Raw genomic sequence first — 20,170 nt, forward strand, 5'->3', positions numbered from 1 at the left:
AGTAATGTTTTCTTCAAATATTTAACCACCTTAGTCACTGTTTGTGCTTGCCTTTCATGCTCCTCTGACCCTGTCCCTGGTTTTCTAGGTGGCGGTGGGAGACATTGTGAAGGTCGTCAATGGGCAGTATCTTCCAGCAGACATGGTCCTGCTATCCTCCAGGTCAGCTGTGCTAACGGGCACGTTTTTTGAAATAAACGTTACGAACAATAAAGCATTAAATGGTGACTGCGGGAATCACAAGGCTCCTTTTTGCTTCCACCCTCCAAGGCACCAGCCTCTCTCTCTCTCTCTCTCTCTCTCTCTCTCTCTCTCTGGCCTGTTCTTCTGTGACTCGTAATTTGGCTCTTTTTTTTTTTTTTTTTTTTTTTCCCTGCCTTGATCCCGTTTTCTTTCTCCTATTCATTCCCGTGTACTTTTGCAAAACTCTTTTATGTTTATTGGTTCATTTTAGTCTCCTAGCTATTGTGGGCTATTTGTCATTCACCGGAAACATTCCAGAGCAGGGGAGTGATTCCTTCAGGGTACCCAGCTTGCAGCATCTCTGAGACCTGAGAACCAGTCTCCCGGTGGGTCCAGCCAGGAGTCTTCCCGTGGAACCTAGGGTCTCCTTTACTAGCTGCTCAGAGATCTGGGCCGTTTTCGCAGCATAGACACGACTGCAGATAGTGTTGCCCCTCTATTTCTCCGCGTTTTGTCCCCCTTTCCACCCAAATGCCATTGCCACATTCTCCACGTAGTTTCATGCTGGAAAGGTATCCCCAATCCCTACGTGACCTGAATCACGGACCGAGTAGTCCTTGACTTCTCCTTGGCTTAATACATAAAAGTGAATATCAGAGAAAGGATGCTAAAATTAGGATATGAGTAAACTTCTGTTCATGAGTTCAAGATTAAATTATATGAGGAGACTAAAACTTCCTGTATTTGTGTACTGTGGGGAGTCCTAGATACTCACACCGTTTGCATTTTCTCTGACTACAGACAGTGCTGCTTTTATTGGACCTGATCACATACTGGATTTTAAGCCTTAGCGTGAATTGTCTTGCTCGAGCTAAAAGGTGTGACGATAGAGTCCTAGGCCTATAGAGGAGGATAAATACCAAATACATAAGGCAGGATTCACGTCTGTCCCTCTTGATTAGTAATGGCAGAAATAGTGAAATGTGGATCATTTGACAGTTTGGGCTGTGAGTTTTCACCGTAACCCTCAGAAAACCTGGTTTTAATGTGAGATTGTCCCAGCTGACCATGTGTTCCTAGGCTGCTCACTAGTGTTTGAGTCTGTACGTTGTGCTAAGCTGTCCGCTGAGTCTGTCCTCACATTTAATATCCCCCCTTGCTGTCCCTGCTATTTACATGAGAAAACAAAGATTGAACAACTTCTAAGTCCATACGTGCCACCAATGTAGCAAGAGGAGATTTGGACTCAGCCAGTGGCTTGCAGGTTCCGTTCTCTTAACCACTATGATTAGAAGTAGAAATACAGTATCTTCTATGCTTCTTCTTCTTCATATGTTCTGTCCTTAAAAGTAGGTGTTTGGATTAAAAAGTTACCTGTTGACACAGTAAAAGGCACAGGGAAGGCTTGCCAAGCCTGTGTCTTGATTTCTGAACGGTGGCTGTAACGTTCTTCAAGAGATGTGTTTGTTCTGGCTATGCCTAGGGTAGCTCTTTTGGTCGGGAGCAGACTGAGTCTCAGACTCTAAGGGTCATCTGGACACAGTAGTTGGGTCTTAGCCGGAACATCTTGTGTTTCCCTCAACCCACCAATCCCCTTCTCATTCTTCTTGAGTTATTTCTGTTGCTTAAGGTCAAGCAGCCATTATGTGGGGCCCATAATGGTGGATACTTGGGCAGACCACTTGATATTGGTGTTGAGCCCCAAAGAGGAGGGTCTTTCTGGTCAGTTACTACTGAAGTGGTTGAAGGGCCAGTCAGCAGACACACTTTCTAGTAGAGACTTTATGAGCTGGGAATTTGGGGAAGGGATCTTACTAACCTTTGGCTTTTGAAATTTCTCTCTTCATAGTGAACCTCAGGCGATGTGTTACGTTGAAACAGCTAATCTGGATGGGGAGACGAACCTTAAAATTCGTCAGGTAAAGTTACCTTTTAAGACTTGTGCGGCTACGGAGACCCCCCCCCCCCCCCCAATTGCCAATTTGGTCTGCTGTACCAGTCAGTGCTTTTCCTAGAGATAAAAAAGGAATCCCTGGGAAGAATGTGGCTTTTATTCTGAAGGGAACCTCTTCATAGCGACAGCAAAATTAAAATAGTGAGCTTCATCCAAGGATGAGTCACGAAGGGTATCTTGCCTTAATTTACGTCCTAGATTTCTGCCTGTTAGTGCAGATGGAAAGACATCCTGTCAGCTAGGTTGAGTCACGTGGTGGAAAGGGCAGCATCTACATGGGGATATGGAGTAGACAAGGTGTGGGTACCTCACTTTACACTATTGTTTTAACTGAGACTTTAATTCTAGAGAGTTATATATTAGGGATGAAATTTCTGTGCCTTAAAACTGCTCTTACCATATGTTTTCATTCTAGAATGAAAAGTGGTCTTTAATATAGTACAAGCTGTAAGCATTTGACATGTACGTTTTCTGCTGCATAAAGTTGAATTTGATAGTTCCGTCCACGTATTTTTCTTTTCTACCTCAGGTATTTGATTTAGGTAGTTTTTTTGTTTTTTTTTTTTTTTTTTCTGTTTAAAGAAGAGTTGCTAAGTGCTAGATATGATACTCATATAATACTATATTAAAAGGCTGCTTTATTCTGTTTTTATGACTTGTGTTACAATAGAACTGAAAGAGTGTTCACTCCGTAAGGTGTTTGAGTACGTGGTTACTTGAACATGGATGTTCCCAGCACAGTCGTAGAATCTGAACTTTGTACTTCACTGAAATCTTTGGAAACTTTTGCATTAGGTTGCTACAGCGAAGGCTGCCTGTAGAGTCTGTCTTGAGGGACTGGTGGTTTGATTTGTTAGCCTCCCCAGTTATTCCATTTTTGCTGATACATTATTTCTTTTGGATTACCAATGGGGTTGCTGAATGCTGTCCCTAAACCTGGAAGATTGTGTTCACGTTCCTCTTTTGGTTTAACATTTTAGGGTTTGAGTCACACTGCTGACATGCAAACAAGGGAAGTATTGATGAAGTTATCTGGAACCATAGAATGTGAGGGACCCAATCGCCACCTCTATGACTTCACCGGAAACTTGCACGTAGATGGGAAAAGGTATCACTTTTCACTTTGCACTTAGTTTTTATTTTTGTTTCTGTGTTGTTGTTTGTTTGAAAGGGAGCTTTGGAAACTATCAGTTTGTTTTTTATTTCATAATATCTTAAAATCATGAAATTTTGTAGGTTTCGCTTAGATATGAGAGACTGAGCTTCTCCCAAAACACAATTTCAGTCCATATAAACCTTCCCTTAAATTTAAGGAAAGAACTGGTTTTTGTCAAGAAAAACAGCCTGAGGGTCTGAAATGAGGTTAACAGCATGGACTGTTTTTTCTGTGTGTATTACCTACCAGGGAGGAGAGACGGTTTGGGCTGCATAAAATTGTCCAGAAAAGCAGAAGAGAAGCATTGAGGGGTATAAGAGCCAATCTGTTTATTAGAGAAGCGTCCTTTTGGGTTTTTTTGGCTAGCATTCTTCTAAGTAGCATTTGTGTTTATGAAGTTGAGTGGAAGGAAACGCAATTACCCTTTTTTTTTTTTTTTTTTAATATTCACGCTCTGTTGTCTGTATTCTTTTGTCTTTGTCCTCTTGACATTTGTTTGATTGTTAGAGAGTCATTTTTGTCCTTACGTTGATGCGCAGTGTCTCCCTTCTGCCCATCTTTAATCTGCGTGCTCCTTATCCATGCTTCCCACCTTTGCATTTTGAACAGACCCAAAGGGAAGGATCTGATCATGGGAATCAACCCAAAATAACTATGACAGCTGTGACTGCTTTCTTGGTTTTCATTTAGCATGCAGAACCATTCTGTGTTCCAGATCTTCATTTTGAATTTCTAAATTATCACCCAGTCCCTTATTTAACCATTAAGTCATCCTTGACAAATTTGATATTATAGCTCTTTTGCTTTTTTGTTGTAATAGTCTCTAAAATAAACTGGGTTTTCCAAATGAATAAGCTTCTGGTTATTTTAGCAATTTCCTTATTGGGTGTGGAGTTTCATAACTGGGTTGTAAGAGAACACGATTCCCTCTAACATTTTTGTAGGAAAAACAATCTATATTTTTTTCCTCGTGGTGATAAATGGATAGGATGACACTTTTTTTTTTTTTTTTTTTTTAAGGGATTGGTAACCTTTATTGCCCCTGTGTCTCAGTGAAATAATTCAAATTTGACTAAAAGGAACAATCAAATTAATAGACTAATTGTGGGTTTATGTTTAAGGGAAAAGCTCATGCTCATGTGTCACACTATCATTAAATATAAATGTTGTTTCTTATTTTTAGCCCTGTTCCCCTTGGGCCCGACCAGATCTTATTAAGAGGTACACAGCTTAGAAACACTCAGTGGGTCTTTGGCATAGTTGTTTATACTGGACACGACACCAAACTCATGCAGGTAAAACATTTCTATGCTGAAAAACAATGCTGGTTTTAGAATTGATTTTTTTTCTTTCCGCTTTTCTAGAGTAGAGAGTGCAAATGCAGGCGTTGCATTTGGGAAGCGCAAGTTTGTGACCTAAATTTGGAAAGGACGTACCTGATTCCTTGGGTAGTTTTTCCTGGATTTCTGTGATCGTATCGCATGTGTATTATCTCTTGCCTGAAATATCGATGGTCTTTGTTTTCCAGACTGAGGGGGACAAACAGTTCTAACTTATTTTATCTTCTGCACTTAAGCGGGGATTCATTCTAACTTCCTTATTTCACTGCTTCTCTTCCTCACCCTGTGAATTAGGATTTTACAGTAAATTGTCCTTTTAATTGGTAAAATCGGTTATTTTTGAGTTAATGTTTATTCTTCATACACCAAAAAAAAAAAAAAAATTAAGTTGAAATGATTTTGCTCTTTCTCCCTGATTGTGATTTTTAAATTATTATTTGTGGGTTTGAAGCAGCCCGCATTTGTATTATGATGTGTTTCGCCAGACAGGTTTTGAAATTCTGTAGAAATCAGTGTCCTGATGTGTCATTTCTTACATTGCTTTGGTTTCGTTTGGCATCTTACTTTGCTAACGGTTGCTGTTCATGAGAATCGGCTTTTTGGCTTGTCTGCTCTTTAGTTTCGCTTCCGAAGCATATATTTGACTGTACTTCTTCGTTCAAAAATATTTAGTGACCACTGTGCACCGAGTCTTGAGCTGGCCTGTATGGATGCAAGAGTGAAAGGCCCAGCTCACCCTCTGGGAGCCACATGGACTAAGGAGTAATGGGGAATTACCGGGTAGCGCAGTCAAGTCCTGTGGGTGACTGCAGAAGGGCCAGGCCCCCCAGGATTGGGGCCGTTAGCGACTCCGTGCTGAAAGCACATTTTAGATGGAGGGTTAGAGAGAGGGGTGCTCTTGAGTTGGTCCGTTCTTTTAATCAGATGACGGAAGAGGAGAGAGTTAACTGTTGACTAGAGCAGATGACGCGTTGGAGCCCACGTCCGCCCCAGCTGGGAAATGCAACGGAGTCAGGGTGGCGGGAGGTGGAGGGTGAGGAGGCTTCAGAGGCTCGTGAGGCTCGAAGGCTGCTGCAGCTGCTGCGTGACAGGCCGTGTGGAGTGCTCGTCCTGGGGTTTCTTGGGCAGAGAGAGACCTGAGAGTGAACCGGGAGAGGGGGAGGCCGACGATAGGACTGTGGGAGGCAGGGAAATACGGGGCCGAGAGACCACGCATCTGGCGGTCGGAGCTATGGTCGTGAAGACGGGATGATGGCAGCCCTGGGGCCAAGATGGATGCCTTAAGCCAAATGCTCACCTCCTGGGAGCGTGGGGGCCGTGGCCGAGAGGTCGGTGGACTCGCTGAGGGAAGAAGCAGAAGGCGGTGTAGCCGAATGACGTGAGTGTCACAGGGGAGCGTTTTAAGGTGGCATCAGAGGCATAAAGCGTCAGAAGTGCCACCAGCTTCCGAGGCCGAGGCGTGTAAGCACCCTCTGCTTGAGGGGGCTTCAGGGAAGGAGTGCCCTCACCTGGGTAAGGAAAGCTCCCAGCGGAGGAGGAGGAGGTCGCGGAGAAGTTCCGGGCCTGGGATGGAATGGCATGGCGTGTTGGAATGGCGGCGGGGGAGGGGGGTGTGTACGAGAGGGTGGGGGTCCGTGGCAGCCCGAAGAAAAAATAGTCAGTGAATGCTGAGGCCCTTCTTGGATGGCTCATGATCCTTCGGTGAATCCGAGAGGCGTCTCGTCTGTCCTTCCGGCTGGGTCCTCACCAGTCCAGAGCTGATTAGAACACTCCACTAACCAGCTCACTTCTGTTTTGTTTTGGTTTTTGAAAATTTTTTAATGTCTATTTTTGAGAGAGAGAGAGAGAGAGAGAGAGAGAGAGAGAGAGTGGGGGAGGGGCAGAGAGACAGAGGGAGACACCGAATCGGAAGCGGGCTCCAGGCTCCGAGCCGTCGGCACAGAGCCCGACGCGGGGCTCGAACTCGCAAACCGTGAGGCCGTGACCTGAGCCGAAGTTGGCCGCTTAACCGACTGAGCCACCCAGGCGCCCCAGATCACTTGTGTTTTGATGGTGACGTGACAGAGGTGACAAAGAGCTCAAGTTTGGGGCCCCGAGACCTGTGTTTAGATTGTGCATGTTACAAATTTCACCCCTCTCCGAGACTCCTTGTATGCCGGTTGTTTTTCTCAGGGTGACATTGGTAGTGTAGCTTTGAAGCTAAGGTGTAAGAGATAATTAAGTTATGCCTAAAAATGATCCCATCATCTTGTTATTGAGCAAGGTGTGCACAGTTACCTCATGAAGTTTGCGTCTCGTGAGATGGGCGCTTCTCATCGCACCTACACGTGATAAACCCATGCGAGGCTTGTTACGTGTTGACTGTTAGAGTGCAGGATGATGGAAAGCCCCAGAAACATCTGTGCTAGATGCACCGCGCCTTTAGGACTGGAACAACAACTAAAAATAAGGAGCTTTTAAGTGGAATATAATCTAACACCTGTAGCTGGAAACCGTTCTGCTTGTGAACTAACGTTTTTGTCTGTACGTGTGCTGCTTGGCCACAGAGAGGAAGCACAATTGCTTTAGGGGTCTGCTACTTTTGTGTTCGTTCTTTAAGCTCTTCCCGCAGTGTCTTCCACTCTTCAGAGTTCCCTTGTTTCAAGTTGGGTGTAGTTACATGTGGAAATATTTTCAATATTACAGTTTCTATTGGTTGATTTAATGGGAAAGGGGTATTATCACATTCATTACAGCAAATACTTAGTGCCTTCATTCATCGTTCTAAGCAATTTGCATGTACTAAATCGTTTATTCCTCACAATGGCCCTATGAGGAAGATACTATTATTGTGCCCACTTTCTAGATGAGGACGCTGAGACCGAGTGTCTAAGTAAGTTACTGAAATGACATACCCACCCGGTAAGAGGGAGACTTGGGATTCGAACCTAGGCAGTATGGCTCCGGAGGGCATGTTCTCACTAGTTGCTCTGTTGACTACTCTGTTAGGAGAGAAGAAAACGTGTGAAATTTAGGTCAGTTGGAAGCTTTTTCAGACTCTGACATTTTGACTGGTTTCTACTACAGAACTCCATTACTTAGAAGTAGCAGTGTTTCCTAAGAATTTTGTAGAAGAATTTACAATGCTAGTCAGAATTAACATTACACGCTCATCTCTGCAAGTTGAGATGTTCAGGGAATGGGAGTGAGTAGGCAGAGCTCGGCTCCGCACGAACTACGTGTGATTGAAGCTTTGGGCTCTAATATCGGACACAAGATAGCTTTTCCTAACCCTGTTCACTGGCCAGGACTCAACAGTTGGAAAAGATCAGAAGCCAAGAAACTAATGAAGTCACAGAAATGATGTGTATTGTAATTTTTTTTCTCTCTGTGCCTCCAGTGAATGTTTGTTAAAAACGATACGATCTTGGGGCTCCTGGGTGGCTCAGTCGGTTAAGTGTCTGACTTTGGTTCAGGTCATGATTTCATTGCTCGTGAGTTCGAGCCCCACATCAGGCTCTGTGCTGACAGCTCAGAGCCTGGAGCCTGCTTTGGATTCTGTGTCTCCCTCTCTTTCTGCTCCTCCCCCGCTCACACTCTGACACTCTCTCTCTCTCTCTCTCTCTCTCACACACTCTCACACTCTCACACTCTCTCTCTCTCTCAAAAATAAACACGAAAAGATAAGATCATGAGTTTTAAAAGATTGGGATAGGGAGTCTTGGAATGGGTCTCTTGCTCTTTCCATAAGACCAGAGGTGATATGTTGTCCCCATCAACCTGTAGATGGGATTTGATTTTTGATGGGTCAACCTTCACTAATAGACTTCCATTTAGATTCTAAAGGAAATTTTAAAGTCTGTAAAGGACAGGGGTGCCTGGGTGGCTCAGTTGGTCAAGTCTTCGACTTGATTTCAGCTCAAGTCACGATCTCACAGTCATGGGATACAGCTCTGCATGGAGCATGGAGCCTGCTTGGGATTCTCTCTCTCCCTCTCTCTCTGTCCCTCCCCCATTCATTCTCTCTCTCTCAAAATAAACATTTTAAATTCTTTTTTTTTTTTTTTTTTTTTTTTACTACTTATTTTTTGAGAGAGAGAACGAGAATGTGCATGAGTAGGGGAGGGGCAGAGAGAGAGAGGGAGACACAGAATCCGAAGCAGGCTCCAGGCTCAGAGCTGTCAGCACAGAGCCCGACGCGGGGCTTGAACCCACGAAGCATGAGATTGTGACCTGAGCTGAAGTCGGAAGCTTAACTGACTGAGCCACCCAGGTGCCCCATAAAATAAACATTAAAAAAAAAAAAGTCTGTAAAGGACAAATAATTCAGAGAACTGAAGTGAAAGGGAGAAAAGAGGATATAAAGGAAAATGCTGCTGGGCTGTTTAAATACTTAAACACTTCAAAATTGCCAGTAAAACGATTCCCCACCCCTACAGGAAACCAGATCATGAGGGTAGCATTTGTGGGTTTGGTCACAGTTTCAGCGATGTTGTGGCACAGTATTCTCTCGGAAACATAGGGATGGATTGCTCCCTGTTTTCATCTTGATTTTATTATGTTGTGACTTGATCCATGTTTTTATTTTTGGAGACCTTTTCATCCTAGGTTTTTTTAATGATCAGATGAAAGAAAAATAGTGAAGAGTCATGAGTTAAGTTTTGAACAAGGCACCATTTTTAAGGCCAGTGAGTGCCCTTCAAGCTTTCAAATCCCCCGATTTTCACAAACCAGTGTTTGCACCTGAGAGACCAGGCTCATGACTCCTGGAGGGAGACTTGCAGACTGCAGCCTGTGTCCATCTGCCCCTATCCAGTTCCTGGCTCCTGATTTAATCCAGGGGCGGCTCACCTCCAGGAATGGACTAGTACGATCTTCGGGGTTACTATATCAATTCCCTATCACTGCTCTGCTGTAACAAATTATAGGTACTCAGTAGCTTAAAACAACATGAAGTCGTCATGTTATCTAGTTCTTTAGGTCAGAAGTCTGATACGAGTCTCACCCCTGCAGGACAACATTCCTTTCTAGAACACTCCAGGAGGTTCTAGAGGAGACTCTTTTCCTTGCTCTTTCCAGCCTCCTAGAGGCGTCCTGAACTTCTTGGTTCATGACCCCTGTTTTCCATTGTCAAAGACGGCAGTATTGTACGCCTTGGACTAGTCTTGTGTCTCCCTCTGACGGTAGCCAGGAAAGGATCTCTTCATTTTCTGGTTTTAAGGGCCCACGTGATTAAATTGGACCCACTTGGCTAATCTAAGATAATCTCCCCAAATCATGTCCTTAATTTAATTGTATACAGAGCCCCTTTTATCACATAAAACAACGTATTTACAGGGTCAGGGTATTAGGGCATGGACATCACTGGGGAACCGTTCATTGTTTCGCCCGGCGCAATTAGAATCAGAGAATTTTTAGTAAGATGACTTCAGGTGCATAACCGTCCAGTGTGAACAGTTCTACTGACTCTTCTAGTGCTAAGAGGATGTAGTCCCAAATTTTCTACCTGATAAGCAGCAGTCCTTGAATCCGGCTTTAACGAATCTTTCTAAACTGACTTGCCGACACTGGCCTCTGTTTGAGCTGGGATGGTTTCCTCACTGGCAGTCAGGAATTAGACCGTACGTGTTTGTTGATGGTTAGGCTGTCTTCCACTTTTGTCTTACTTTCCTGTCTACATTTTGTTTATAATTCAAGACTGCACTCAGATTTCTCAAGACCACTAGAGTTTTCCTCATGTACCTGCTTGTTCCTTGTTCAGTTTTCCAAATGAGCCCTTTGTCCATTTTGACACCTACTCATGTCAACACCTATTTTGCATTTTCGATGTCTGTGTGTCTGTGTAGGTCTTTTTTTCCCTCCATTTTGAGGGGAAAATACATACTTGAAAAATAGTTCTTTGTATTTTAATTGTAGAGCTATATTACTTTGGACATTCACTCTAGATTCTTATGGTACAGAATCTTTAAGTTTCTCTTGCATTAAAAACATCCTGTTTTAAACTGACTTTAAATGATTTAGAACTTGTTTTCTGAGATTGCAAAAGTAGCCAATTTTGTACTAAAATGTAATCATTAAGTACAGATTGAAGCATGAAGGGTTGAAATGTGTTCTTTATCTCAAACATTGTTGATTCAGGAGTGCGGTGCACTTTTTAATTCCATTGGCTATTGGGAAAAAATACAGTCTTTTACTTTTTATGTGTTGAATTTGGTTAACTTACCTCCTTTTCTCCCCACTCCTTAACCTCAAACCTGTTCTGTGACTCTTACTGATTTTCACTGCTGTTGTACAGAATTCCACAAAAGCACCTCTCAAAAGATCGAATGTTGAGAAAGTGACCAATGTGCAGATCCTGGTGTTGTTTGGCATCCTCTTGGTCATGGCCTTGGTGAGCTCGGTGGGGGCCCTGTACTGGAATGGGTCTCAAGGTGGAAAGAACTGGTACATCAAGAAGATGGGTAAGTGTCTGGATGGAGTGCTTGTTGAAGTAAGATTAAACCAGTTTTGGAGAAGGGTGGCCATGCTATCCCTCATTCTTTTGGCTCCTCTCTATAAGGCCAGCCTTTTTGGAAGATTAGGAGTCATGTGATGAAATGAAGATTGACATATTTGGGGATTGTTTTTTATTCAAATGATTATATTTTTAATGATTTTTTTGAGTTACTTTCTTAGTGGTTGCTCTTAGGGATTAATGTCTCAGTTTATGGGCATCTGCCTCTAATACTAACTTAATTCCAGTAAAATACAGAAATTTTACTCCGGTATGGATTCCTTTCTTTGCCTCCTTTGTGCTATTATCATATAAATTAGGTCTATGTTGTCAACCTAGTAATACATTGTTATGGTTGTTGCTTTATATAATCTAGTGTCTATTAAGCAAAAAGAAAAAAAATGTAGAGTTGTTTTACATTAACCTACTTATTTACTATTTCTGGTACTCTTTATTTCTTCCTGTAGATTTGAGTTACCAGCTTGTGTTATTTCTTTGCTTCATAATAGCTTGGTCCTCTCATTCCTTTGTGCTGTCCTATATTACATCTGTATATAAGTCCAACGGTGCAATTTGCCGTGTTTTTTTAAATCCAAAAGAAAGGATAAAGAGAAGTACCTGTGTAATTACTTGTACTGATATCCTTTGTTCATATGGATTTAATTCCTGTCTGGTGTCCCTTCCTTTCATCCCGGAGAATTTCCATTGGTATTTCTTGTAAGGCAGATTGGATAGCAACAAATTCTGTTTTCATCTTGGAATGTATTAGTTTCTCCTTTGTTTTTGAAGCAGAGTTTTGCTGATACAGGATTCTTGTAGAATTCTTGGTTGGTGTTCTTTTCCTACCAGTACCTTGCACATGCCATCTCACTGCCTTCTGGCCTCTGTTGTACTGATGAGAAGTCAGCTGCTTCCCCTTGTATGTGAGTGATTTTCCTGTTGCTGCTTTCAAAGTTGTCCTGGGTTTTCAGTAATTTTGAGTTTCTTTCATTTGGAGTTTGGTGAGCTTTTTGGATGTGTCCATTAATATTTTTCATCAAGCGTGGGATGTTTTTTAGCTACAATTTATTCAAATATTGTTTCTGCCACATCTTCGCTTCCTTCTCTTTCTGGCAGTTCCGTTATGCACGTATTGGTCCACATGATGGGACTTTATTAGGCTCTGTTAGTTTTTCTTATTCTGTTTTCTTTCTGTTCTTCAAATTGGGTAATCTCTATTGATCTGCATTCAAGTTTGTCTGTTACTCTCCTGCCTCACGTCTGGTCAGCTTCACGGGGATTTCTTTAATTTCAATGACCATACTTCTCTGTTTCAGAATTTCCATTTGGTTCTTCTATCTTTTTATCAGTGTTCTCTGATCAGTCATTGTCCTCGTACTTTCTTTTAATTCTTTAAACAGTCTCTTTTAGTTCTTTATAATAGCTTTGAAGTCTTTGGTCCATCATTTGGGTCCCCCTCAGAGGCATTTCTTTTTGTCTTGTTTCCTTGTATGTTTCATATTTTTGCTGTTGGTTGTTGAAACCTGGGTGCTTTAGATAATATGTTGCAACAATTCAGGACAGTTTCCTCTTCCTCCTGGGGTTTGTTGCTGTTTTTTGTTTACCTGTTTAGTGACTTGCCTGGAAAAATTCTGTAAAGTGTTTTCTCCTGCCTCTTACTGCTCAGTTTTAGTCCCATGTTTTTAAAACTGTTGAAATGTATAGTTTAAGCTATATCAAGGTTTTTAGTATATTCCTATTTGTGCTGCCTTTAGCCCTTACCTAACTTGAATGTTTACATCACTGCAGAAAGAAACCCTATCCTCATTAGCACTCCCTCTTCTTGGTTTTATCTTTAAGCCTGGATTCCTAGGGTCAGCGTAGCTTAGGGGTCATGCAGTGATTGGTCAGAGGTTGTGCTTAAACGCCTTGAGATAGTAAGGTCGTGCTAAAACTCCTTTGTTGTTTGATCTGTGTGTGGCTGTGGAATACCTTCAGTGTTTGGGGAATTTAAAGTCTGACCATATTCAGCCGGGGACTGGTAGTTCGTAAGTCTCTCCTAAGCAAGTGCAGCCTTGTGCGTGGACGTGATTTTCTGGACCACCAGGGTGGAGTGTGATCTTTCCAAGGTTTCTTCGGTCATTTATTTCCACAGATATCCCTTTTTGATTTCTAGCTGGCCTTCTGTTTTGTTTGCTCCTACTAGTACCGTGAGATGTACGTCTTCCCTGATGGTTAGCCCCTGGGATCCCTATTCTTTGTGGCAGTGCCCTTGGCATGGATGTTTTCGTGCTGTGTTCCAAATAATGACATCTTCCTCAGGCTAGTCCTGTCCTGACAACCTGCCTTCCTCTGGCGTCGCGGCCTGCCTCACCCTGGGATAGAATTTCTCATGGAGCTGGGGTCGGGGGCATGAGAGCCGCAAGTGCCGTCTACCCACCCCGAGCAGGATTTGAGCATCATGGCTCAAAGGGAAAGAAGAGGGAAATAGCCTCTGACTTAAATGCCAGACGTTTCCACTTAGATTAAGTAGATAGTTTTAAATGCATGCTTTTGAATTTTTTTTTGTAGGCACTGTGATTAATTTCCAAGCACTTTAACTACTTGTTTTTGATAATTTTGTCCAGTTCTATTGCTTCTTGTTTTGAGAGATTTGCTAAGCTTCTTATAGAGCAATTCCAGAAGACAAATCAATTTAATGACAAAATATTTTGAGAACTAAATGTGAACTTTAAGACTTTTGAATCTTTTCTTGAAGTTTTTGTTATTCCTGTCTTTAAATGTATTTTGGTTAAACCGTCAAAACGTTTTTTTTTCCTTTTCTAATTATCTCCTGCAGAAAAATCAAACCCTTTGAACTGCTCAGGGGAACTATTGTTGCAACGTTTACAAGTATGACTAGGGCTCGGGTTGTAGGTTGGATCAAAACCCTTGGTTTTGTTCTTAAAATTTGGCTTTGGACTGTATTAGATGTCTAGCTTCAAATATGAAGACTGATACTTTCTGTACATACATAGTTTCAAAATATCATGATCTGGATAAATAAACAGCATTGGCCACTATCTTGGTATACAGGGTTTGTGGGAACTGGCACTTAAATTGCCTAATGTCGGGGTGCCTGGGTGGCTCAGTCGGTTAAGCGTCCAACTTTGGCTCAGGTCACGATCTCGTGGTTCATGAGTTCAAGCCTCCCGTCGGGCTGTGGGCTGACTGGTTGGAGCCTGTGTCTCCCTCTCTTTCTGCCCTTCCCCCACTCTCAAAAATAAATAAACATTAAAATAAATAAGTAGCCTAATGTCAAATTCCAGTACTAGGTGCATGATTTGTGGTGGGAGAAGGGTCTCTCTGTCCCACCCATAATGCTCTCTGCTTTGTTTTCCTATGGAAAAGTTGGCGTAGCTCTGGCAAGAGCCGTCGGACTTGACATTCGTGTTGTCGGTCTCGGAGCTGTGACTTCATCTTCTATCAGCTTCTGTCCTCGCTCACCTCCACTTGATTGCTTTTGTTTGGCTGAATGAACTTTTATGCATAGGGTCTCTCCTGAACGTACTCTACTTACGCTGTCTGTGATGATCCGAAGCAATTTTTGGCCTGTGTTGAAAGCTGACATTTTAAATTTCTTAATACACGATTCTCGTCGGCAGCTCTTCCTGAGCAAATTAAACCTCGGGGACGTTTGTCGACTATTGGTACTTCGAGATGCTGTTTAGCAACTATATGATTCAAAAGAACAAGATAGCAAAGTGACATGTTAGAAAGAAAAGAAGCATTTGGCGGGGAAAATGGAAGCCTTGGTGGGTGAGAAGAAGTGAAGGGTTGGGGCGAAGGTCACAACAGCCACTGACCAGCTTGTGCCCCCTCCCTGTCATCCTTCACCAGCCCTTTATCTTGCCGTCACAACTACCCTCTAGAACTCTACAGATGAGTCAAACCACCACCATTGGACTAATGTCCTGGGGAGGAAAAACTCAACTGGGGCTTCAAGTCCCTACAAACTACTAATCTCCAATCCTAGCCTTTGCTTTCTTGATACACCCATTCCCCTCAAGAGGCATTTTTAAATCCAAACCTTCAGCCGGCTGCAATCCTCCCTCCCCCCTTGCCAAGTGAAGATCATACCACTTTTCCTTCAACCGGAGTGTCATGCTCATTAGGAAAAGAACTTTGCTCTTTTGAAACGGACCTCTTTTCCCTCTCCTGGTCCCTTTTCCTGGCCACACTGACCCTACTTCTGCTTTGGATTCTGTCCTCTAGGGGTCTTGTTCCATCCTTAGGGGTCCTCCTCTGTTAAGATTTCCTTCTCTTACCTTCAGTAAATAGGCTCAAGTCTTCCTACCTCTCTCTCTGCCCGCCACCATTGACACTTGGTTTTTTTGTACCTTACACACTCTTTGGAGGATTCCAAGTAGACTCTGACCTTATTAGCAAGGCCGTAGATATTCCTTACAGCCATTTGAAATGCCTACTTTCTTTTCTCCATCCTTTTTAGTTAGCTGGCTTGTCTCTTTCTGCCAAAATTGGACTAAAGCCTCCTCCGGATGGCCTTCAGCGACTATGCCTTCCCATTGAAAAACCTCCTGTCCGGGTTTCAGCAATGCCCTACGAACTCCTCCTTCAGTAGATGTAGCCTGCTGCATGGACAGCGAGGGGAGTGCTGGCTCCTGCTTCCTCTCCTCCCCACAACCTCCTGTTAGAAGCCAGCTCTCTGGTGGAAGGGATCCTATTAACAGTCTTGGTATGCACTGTATGCCACGTAGTAGGCGCTCACAGTGTTGTAACTCGAAGCTCTCGATTTATACATACACCACGAACGTCTTCTAGAAAAGTTCCACAAGCATAAAGGAAAGGGAAACCGAGTGGAGACGAACTAAAGCTCACAGATGCTCTGCTTTTCTTCCACAGACACGACCTCGGATAATTTTGGCTATAACCTGTTGACGTTCATCATCTTGTACAACAATCTGATTCCCATCAGTCTGTTGGTGACTCTTGAGGTTGTGAAATACACTCAAGCCCTTTTTATAAACTGGGTGAGTATCACAGCAGAGCTTCAAAGTTGGGTGACCGGAGCAAGGTCAAACAGTGTTTTCTCCCGTTGGCTCAGAGCCTCTCAGGCGAGCTCGCAGAAAAGGAAGAACGTGGTTAATTTAGGATTGGGTCTGGGACTTAAACTGGCCAGACGACTGGCAGGGGGTCTCTGGCAAGGACTAGATGCCTGGGACCTCCGCCTCCCGGTCTGTGAAAGGGGAGGACGTGGGTGCCCATTCAGGGGGTCCTTGTGAGGATTAAGTGAGATAATGGAGGCAGAGTGCTCAGCGGGCGCATGTGTTCGGGTGAGTGGGGACGAAGCGGCTGCAAATGCGTTTACAGTCTAATTAGTGCCGCAGGAAAGGTCTCGTAGGTGTGTCTGTTTTAGTGTTCACCGTATATCAAATTCACCGTGACCATATACACTTGGATTCTGTTGCGAGAGTGGAGGTGGAATTTTTCGGGAGCTCCCATGGCCATTAAGCAGTGAACTTCAGCCAGTGCTTGTAGACTGGGCGCCTTCCTGTGCATTGTTATTTGATCTTGCCGGCAACCCTGTGAATGAGGTATTGGCTGATCACAAGCATGGGTTGGACTAGGTCATGCAGTGATCGTCTTGCAACCAAATCTTCTGTGTATAAATTGCATATTGTCTTCTATCACAGTGTTCTCTATACTAATGGCCATTGTACTTCCCCACCCAAATGAGCATTTATACTATCAGTTGTAGCCGCTTTTCTGCATTGATCTGAGTGAAGGACTGATGGTATTTATTTTCTGAAGCGTCCTCCCCACCCCCCTCTCTCTCTCAGGACACAGATATGTATTATCTAGGAAATGACACCCCTGCGATGGCCAGGACCTCAAACCTCAATGAAGAGCTGGGGCAGGTGAGAGCTTCTCTGGGAACTTTGGTAGTGGTGACACGAGCATCTGGGGAGGCCAGTGCTAGAACCATCAGACATTTTGGAAAAATAGTTCTCTGGGAATGTGGTTTTGATGTCTGAAGATATATATCTATATCTATATACATCTATATATAGATATATATATAATATTGAAAGTACAATATTATTAAATAGAAATGTTAGTTGGTTTTCACCTGCTTTTTTGAGGCATCGGTGTATTTTATTACCTAGAAGGTACCTGCAAAAAAATTAACACAAAAACTAAAGTGCAACGTTAGTTTGGATATTAAAATTGTGTATCAGGAGGAAATGATGGGGAAAACCATGATTCAGACATGCAGGTATTGGGTAACCTTACAAAACATGAGGGAACTAATTTGCAGGGACGTAAATCTATTACATTTCTCACATGTTTTAGATTTTGTTTCTGGAACATTCCGGGGAACGGGTTTCTTTTCTGCTCTCACCTTTGAAACCCCCGTTGCCTTTAATGAGTTGTGTTTGCGTTTTATCTTCATCCTGTGTTGAAATTACTGTAAGGAAAGCCCTCTTTTGAGCACATTGGAATTAAAGGTTGTAATTTCCTTTTATACATCTTATTTAAACCTCCCAACAGCCCTGCAAGGTGAGTGCTATATATATGTCAGACTAAATTTGCCTCCTCTTTGAATGCTTTTTTAGTTTTTCAGTAAAGTTAATCTCTCTTCCATGTCTCCATGACCGTCTCTCCAAATGTAAAAACAGTAAAATGAGAGACACGATAGTGACGTGGTATCTATTTCTGTCCTGAACCTTTCGAGTCTATTCGAGGGTGTGGATGTGCCCAATATGAAGTCTTTGGTTGCCTTGGTCATAGTTTAACACGGTGCTCAGTTTACCGTTGTTCTCAGGACCCGTTAAGTTGGATCCGAGTAATTGATGGATTACAAGTGCTCAAGTTGTACCCAGGGTAATAATTCATCCTGATTGGGAACATGGGAAAAGTTTGCTTGGGGTCAAGCTACCTAGTTTTGACTTGGAACTTAAGGATAAGTTAAAATTCAACAGGCAGAATGGGAGGAAATCTTGATAATTCCTTCTTAGAAAGCTTTCATTTTTAACATTGTGATATAATATTTTAATTTTTAAAAAAGAGGGGCAGAAGGAAACTCTGCTTATTGGAAGGCTGATTCTACTGAATTTTTTTATACCCCTAGACCTACTGCATGTAAAAACTTACTTACGGGGACACCTGGGTGGCTCAGTCGGTTGAGCATCCCAATCTTGGTTTTGGCTCAGGTTCGTGAGTTCAAGCCCCTCACTGGGCTCTGTGCTGGTAGCACAGAGCCTGCTTGGGATTCTCTCCGGCTCTCTCTGCCCCTCCCCCACTCACACTGTTTCTGTCTCTCTCAAAATAAATAAGTAAACTTTAAAAAAAAAAAACAACTTATGGTTGAAGCATTAATTACCCATACTTTACTGATTTTTATTTCTATGTAATATTTGACTCCTTTAGGAACATTACTAATTTTCCTTTACTTGAAGACCCTTTGATTGCTTCAAAAATAATTCATAGTGCATTTGCCTCTATCGTTTCATTAAGAGAAAGTACAGAATAAATATTCACACATTAATCCCTCTTCCATAAAACAGTAAAGCATGGCTTCCCCCTTGTGATCCCTGGAGTACATCCAGTAGCAATCATGGCCCCTCTTTAGAAAACCACCGAGAAACTGGAATTTTTACAGGAGACAATTCTGTTAATTATTCTCCCTTCACCAATCCATGACCTCATTTCCCAGATGTTCTGTATCTTCTGGCCAAACTCTTTGTTTCATAGATGTGGAAAGCGGGGCCCAGAAGGAGGAGGTGACTTTTCCAGAGTCCACATTAACTAGTTTGTGTCCAGAGCCTGAACTGGGCAGCCATCCCCCTATGCTCTTGAGCTCTTTGCCCTCTTCCCCATCACATGATCCACTGGAGAGAACATAACTCGCACAGCACATGTGCATTTGGAGTTCATCTCTTTTCCATTCAGCTAATCGTGACCTCTAGAAATTTCTCTTTTCACCTTTGTATATTGGGAGCTTTGTGTGTTAAATCTGTAAAACTTTGTATCTCAGAAGGTTCTATAATCTATAGCACGTCTATGCTGCCTTTGTGTCATCTTAACTGTTACTATGATGGAGGACCTCCATGTTTGTTCTGTGTTGTTTCAGGATATGCTTTCTTAATCCAATTAGGAGTAGAGTGAGAAAAAATGTCTTGAGGGTTGCCCAAGTCTGAGCTTGTTGTCTTGATATATTGAACGCTTAGACCAGGGTGCTGTATGAGATCGTGGGACTGTCCTGGAGAGTGATGTGTCCTTGTGGAAGGACCTAGTGCTTGTGCTTAGAGACGGATGTGGCAGCAGGACTGTTATCGAGGCCCCTCCTTTGCACGTTTCCACACAACTGCATTCTAGGCTTCGTTAGTGGACAAGGTTTTCTTGTTTTGTTGGTTTTTTTAATTAAATATTTATTTATTTTGGGGGAAGATAGAGAATGAGCAGGAGAGGGGCAGAGAGAGAGGGAGACACAGAATCCGAAGCAGGCTCTGAGACGTCAGCACAAAGCCTGACATGGGGCTTGAACTCACAGAGAGCGAGATCATGACCTGAGCTGAAGTCGGACACTTAACCTATTGAGCCACCCAGGTGCCCCAGTGGTCTATGCATTAAACATATTTATATATTTAATATATAATTATAAAATATGTTGTAACATTATAATATATATAATTATAAAATGTGTTTTACTTGCTTTGAGGGAATTTACCTTTTAAAATTAATGGAGATTTTTGAAAAATAGAGAAGGAAAGACGGTATTTATTTGTGTTGATATCTTACTACAGTTTTGATGTACATCTCTTCCGTTCTTTGATTTAGGTGAAATACCTATTTTCTGATAAAACTGGAACTCTTACATGCAATATCATGAACTTCAAGAAGTGCAGCATTGCTGGGGTAACCTATGGGTAAGTTTGTTTATCGCTTAAAATTTGATTTGCATTCTTCCAGCAAAACAAGTTTATTTTTAGTTGCTTAATCAAATACCTTTTTGGTATTTGGAAAGGATATTTGTAAGAGATTTAGATATGTAGTAACTACTGAATGGGTTTAAAATGTAATGG

At 42.6% G+C, this 20,170-nt stretch overlaps 1 protein-coding gene across 13 annotated transcripts in view; it reads left to right on the forward strand.

The window, feature by feature from the left end:
• Positions 1-20,170, forward strand: part of LOC122217186 (phospholipid-transporting ATPase IB) — a 609,544-nt gene that overhangs the window by 145,829 nt on the left and 443,545 nt on the right. For all 13 annotated transcript variants that reach the window (XM_042934232.1, XM_042934582.1, XM_042934301.1 and 10 more), the window contains exons 7-14: positions 89-162; positions 2,033-2,102; positions 3,118-3,245; positions 4,477-4,588; positions 10,908-11,073; positions 15,987-16,114; positions 16,925-17,002; positions 19,926-20,014. In XM_042934232.1, coding sequence (XP_042790166.1) covers positions 89-162; positions 2,033-2,102; positions 3,118-3,245; positions 4,477-4,588; positions 10,908-11,073; positions 15,987-16,114; positions 16,925-17,002; positions 19,926-20,014 — 845 coding nt within the window. The remainder of the gene's footprint in view (positions 1-88; positions 163-2,032; positions 2,103-3,117; positions 3,246-4,476; positions 4,589-10,907; positions 11,074-15,986; positions 16,115-16,924; positions 17,003-19,925; positions 20,015-20,170) is intronic.

The sequence above is a fragment of the Panthera leo genome, chromosome A1 (assembly GCF_018350215.1).
Source record: "Panthera leo isolate Ple1 chromosome A1, P.leo_Ple1_pat1.1, whole genome shotgun sequence".
Lineage (NCBI taxonomy): Eukaryota > Metazoa > Chordata > Mammalia > Carnivora > Felidae > Panthera > Panthera leo.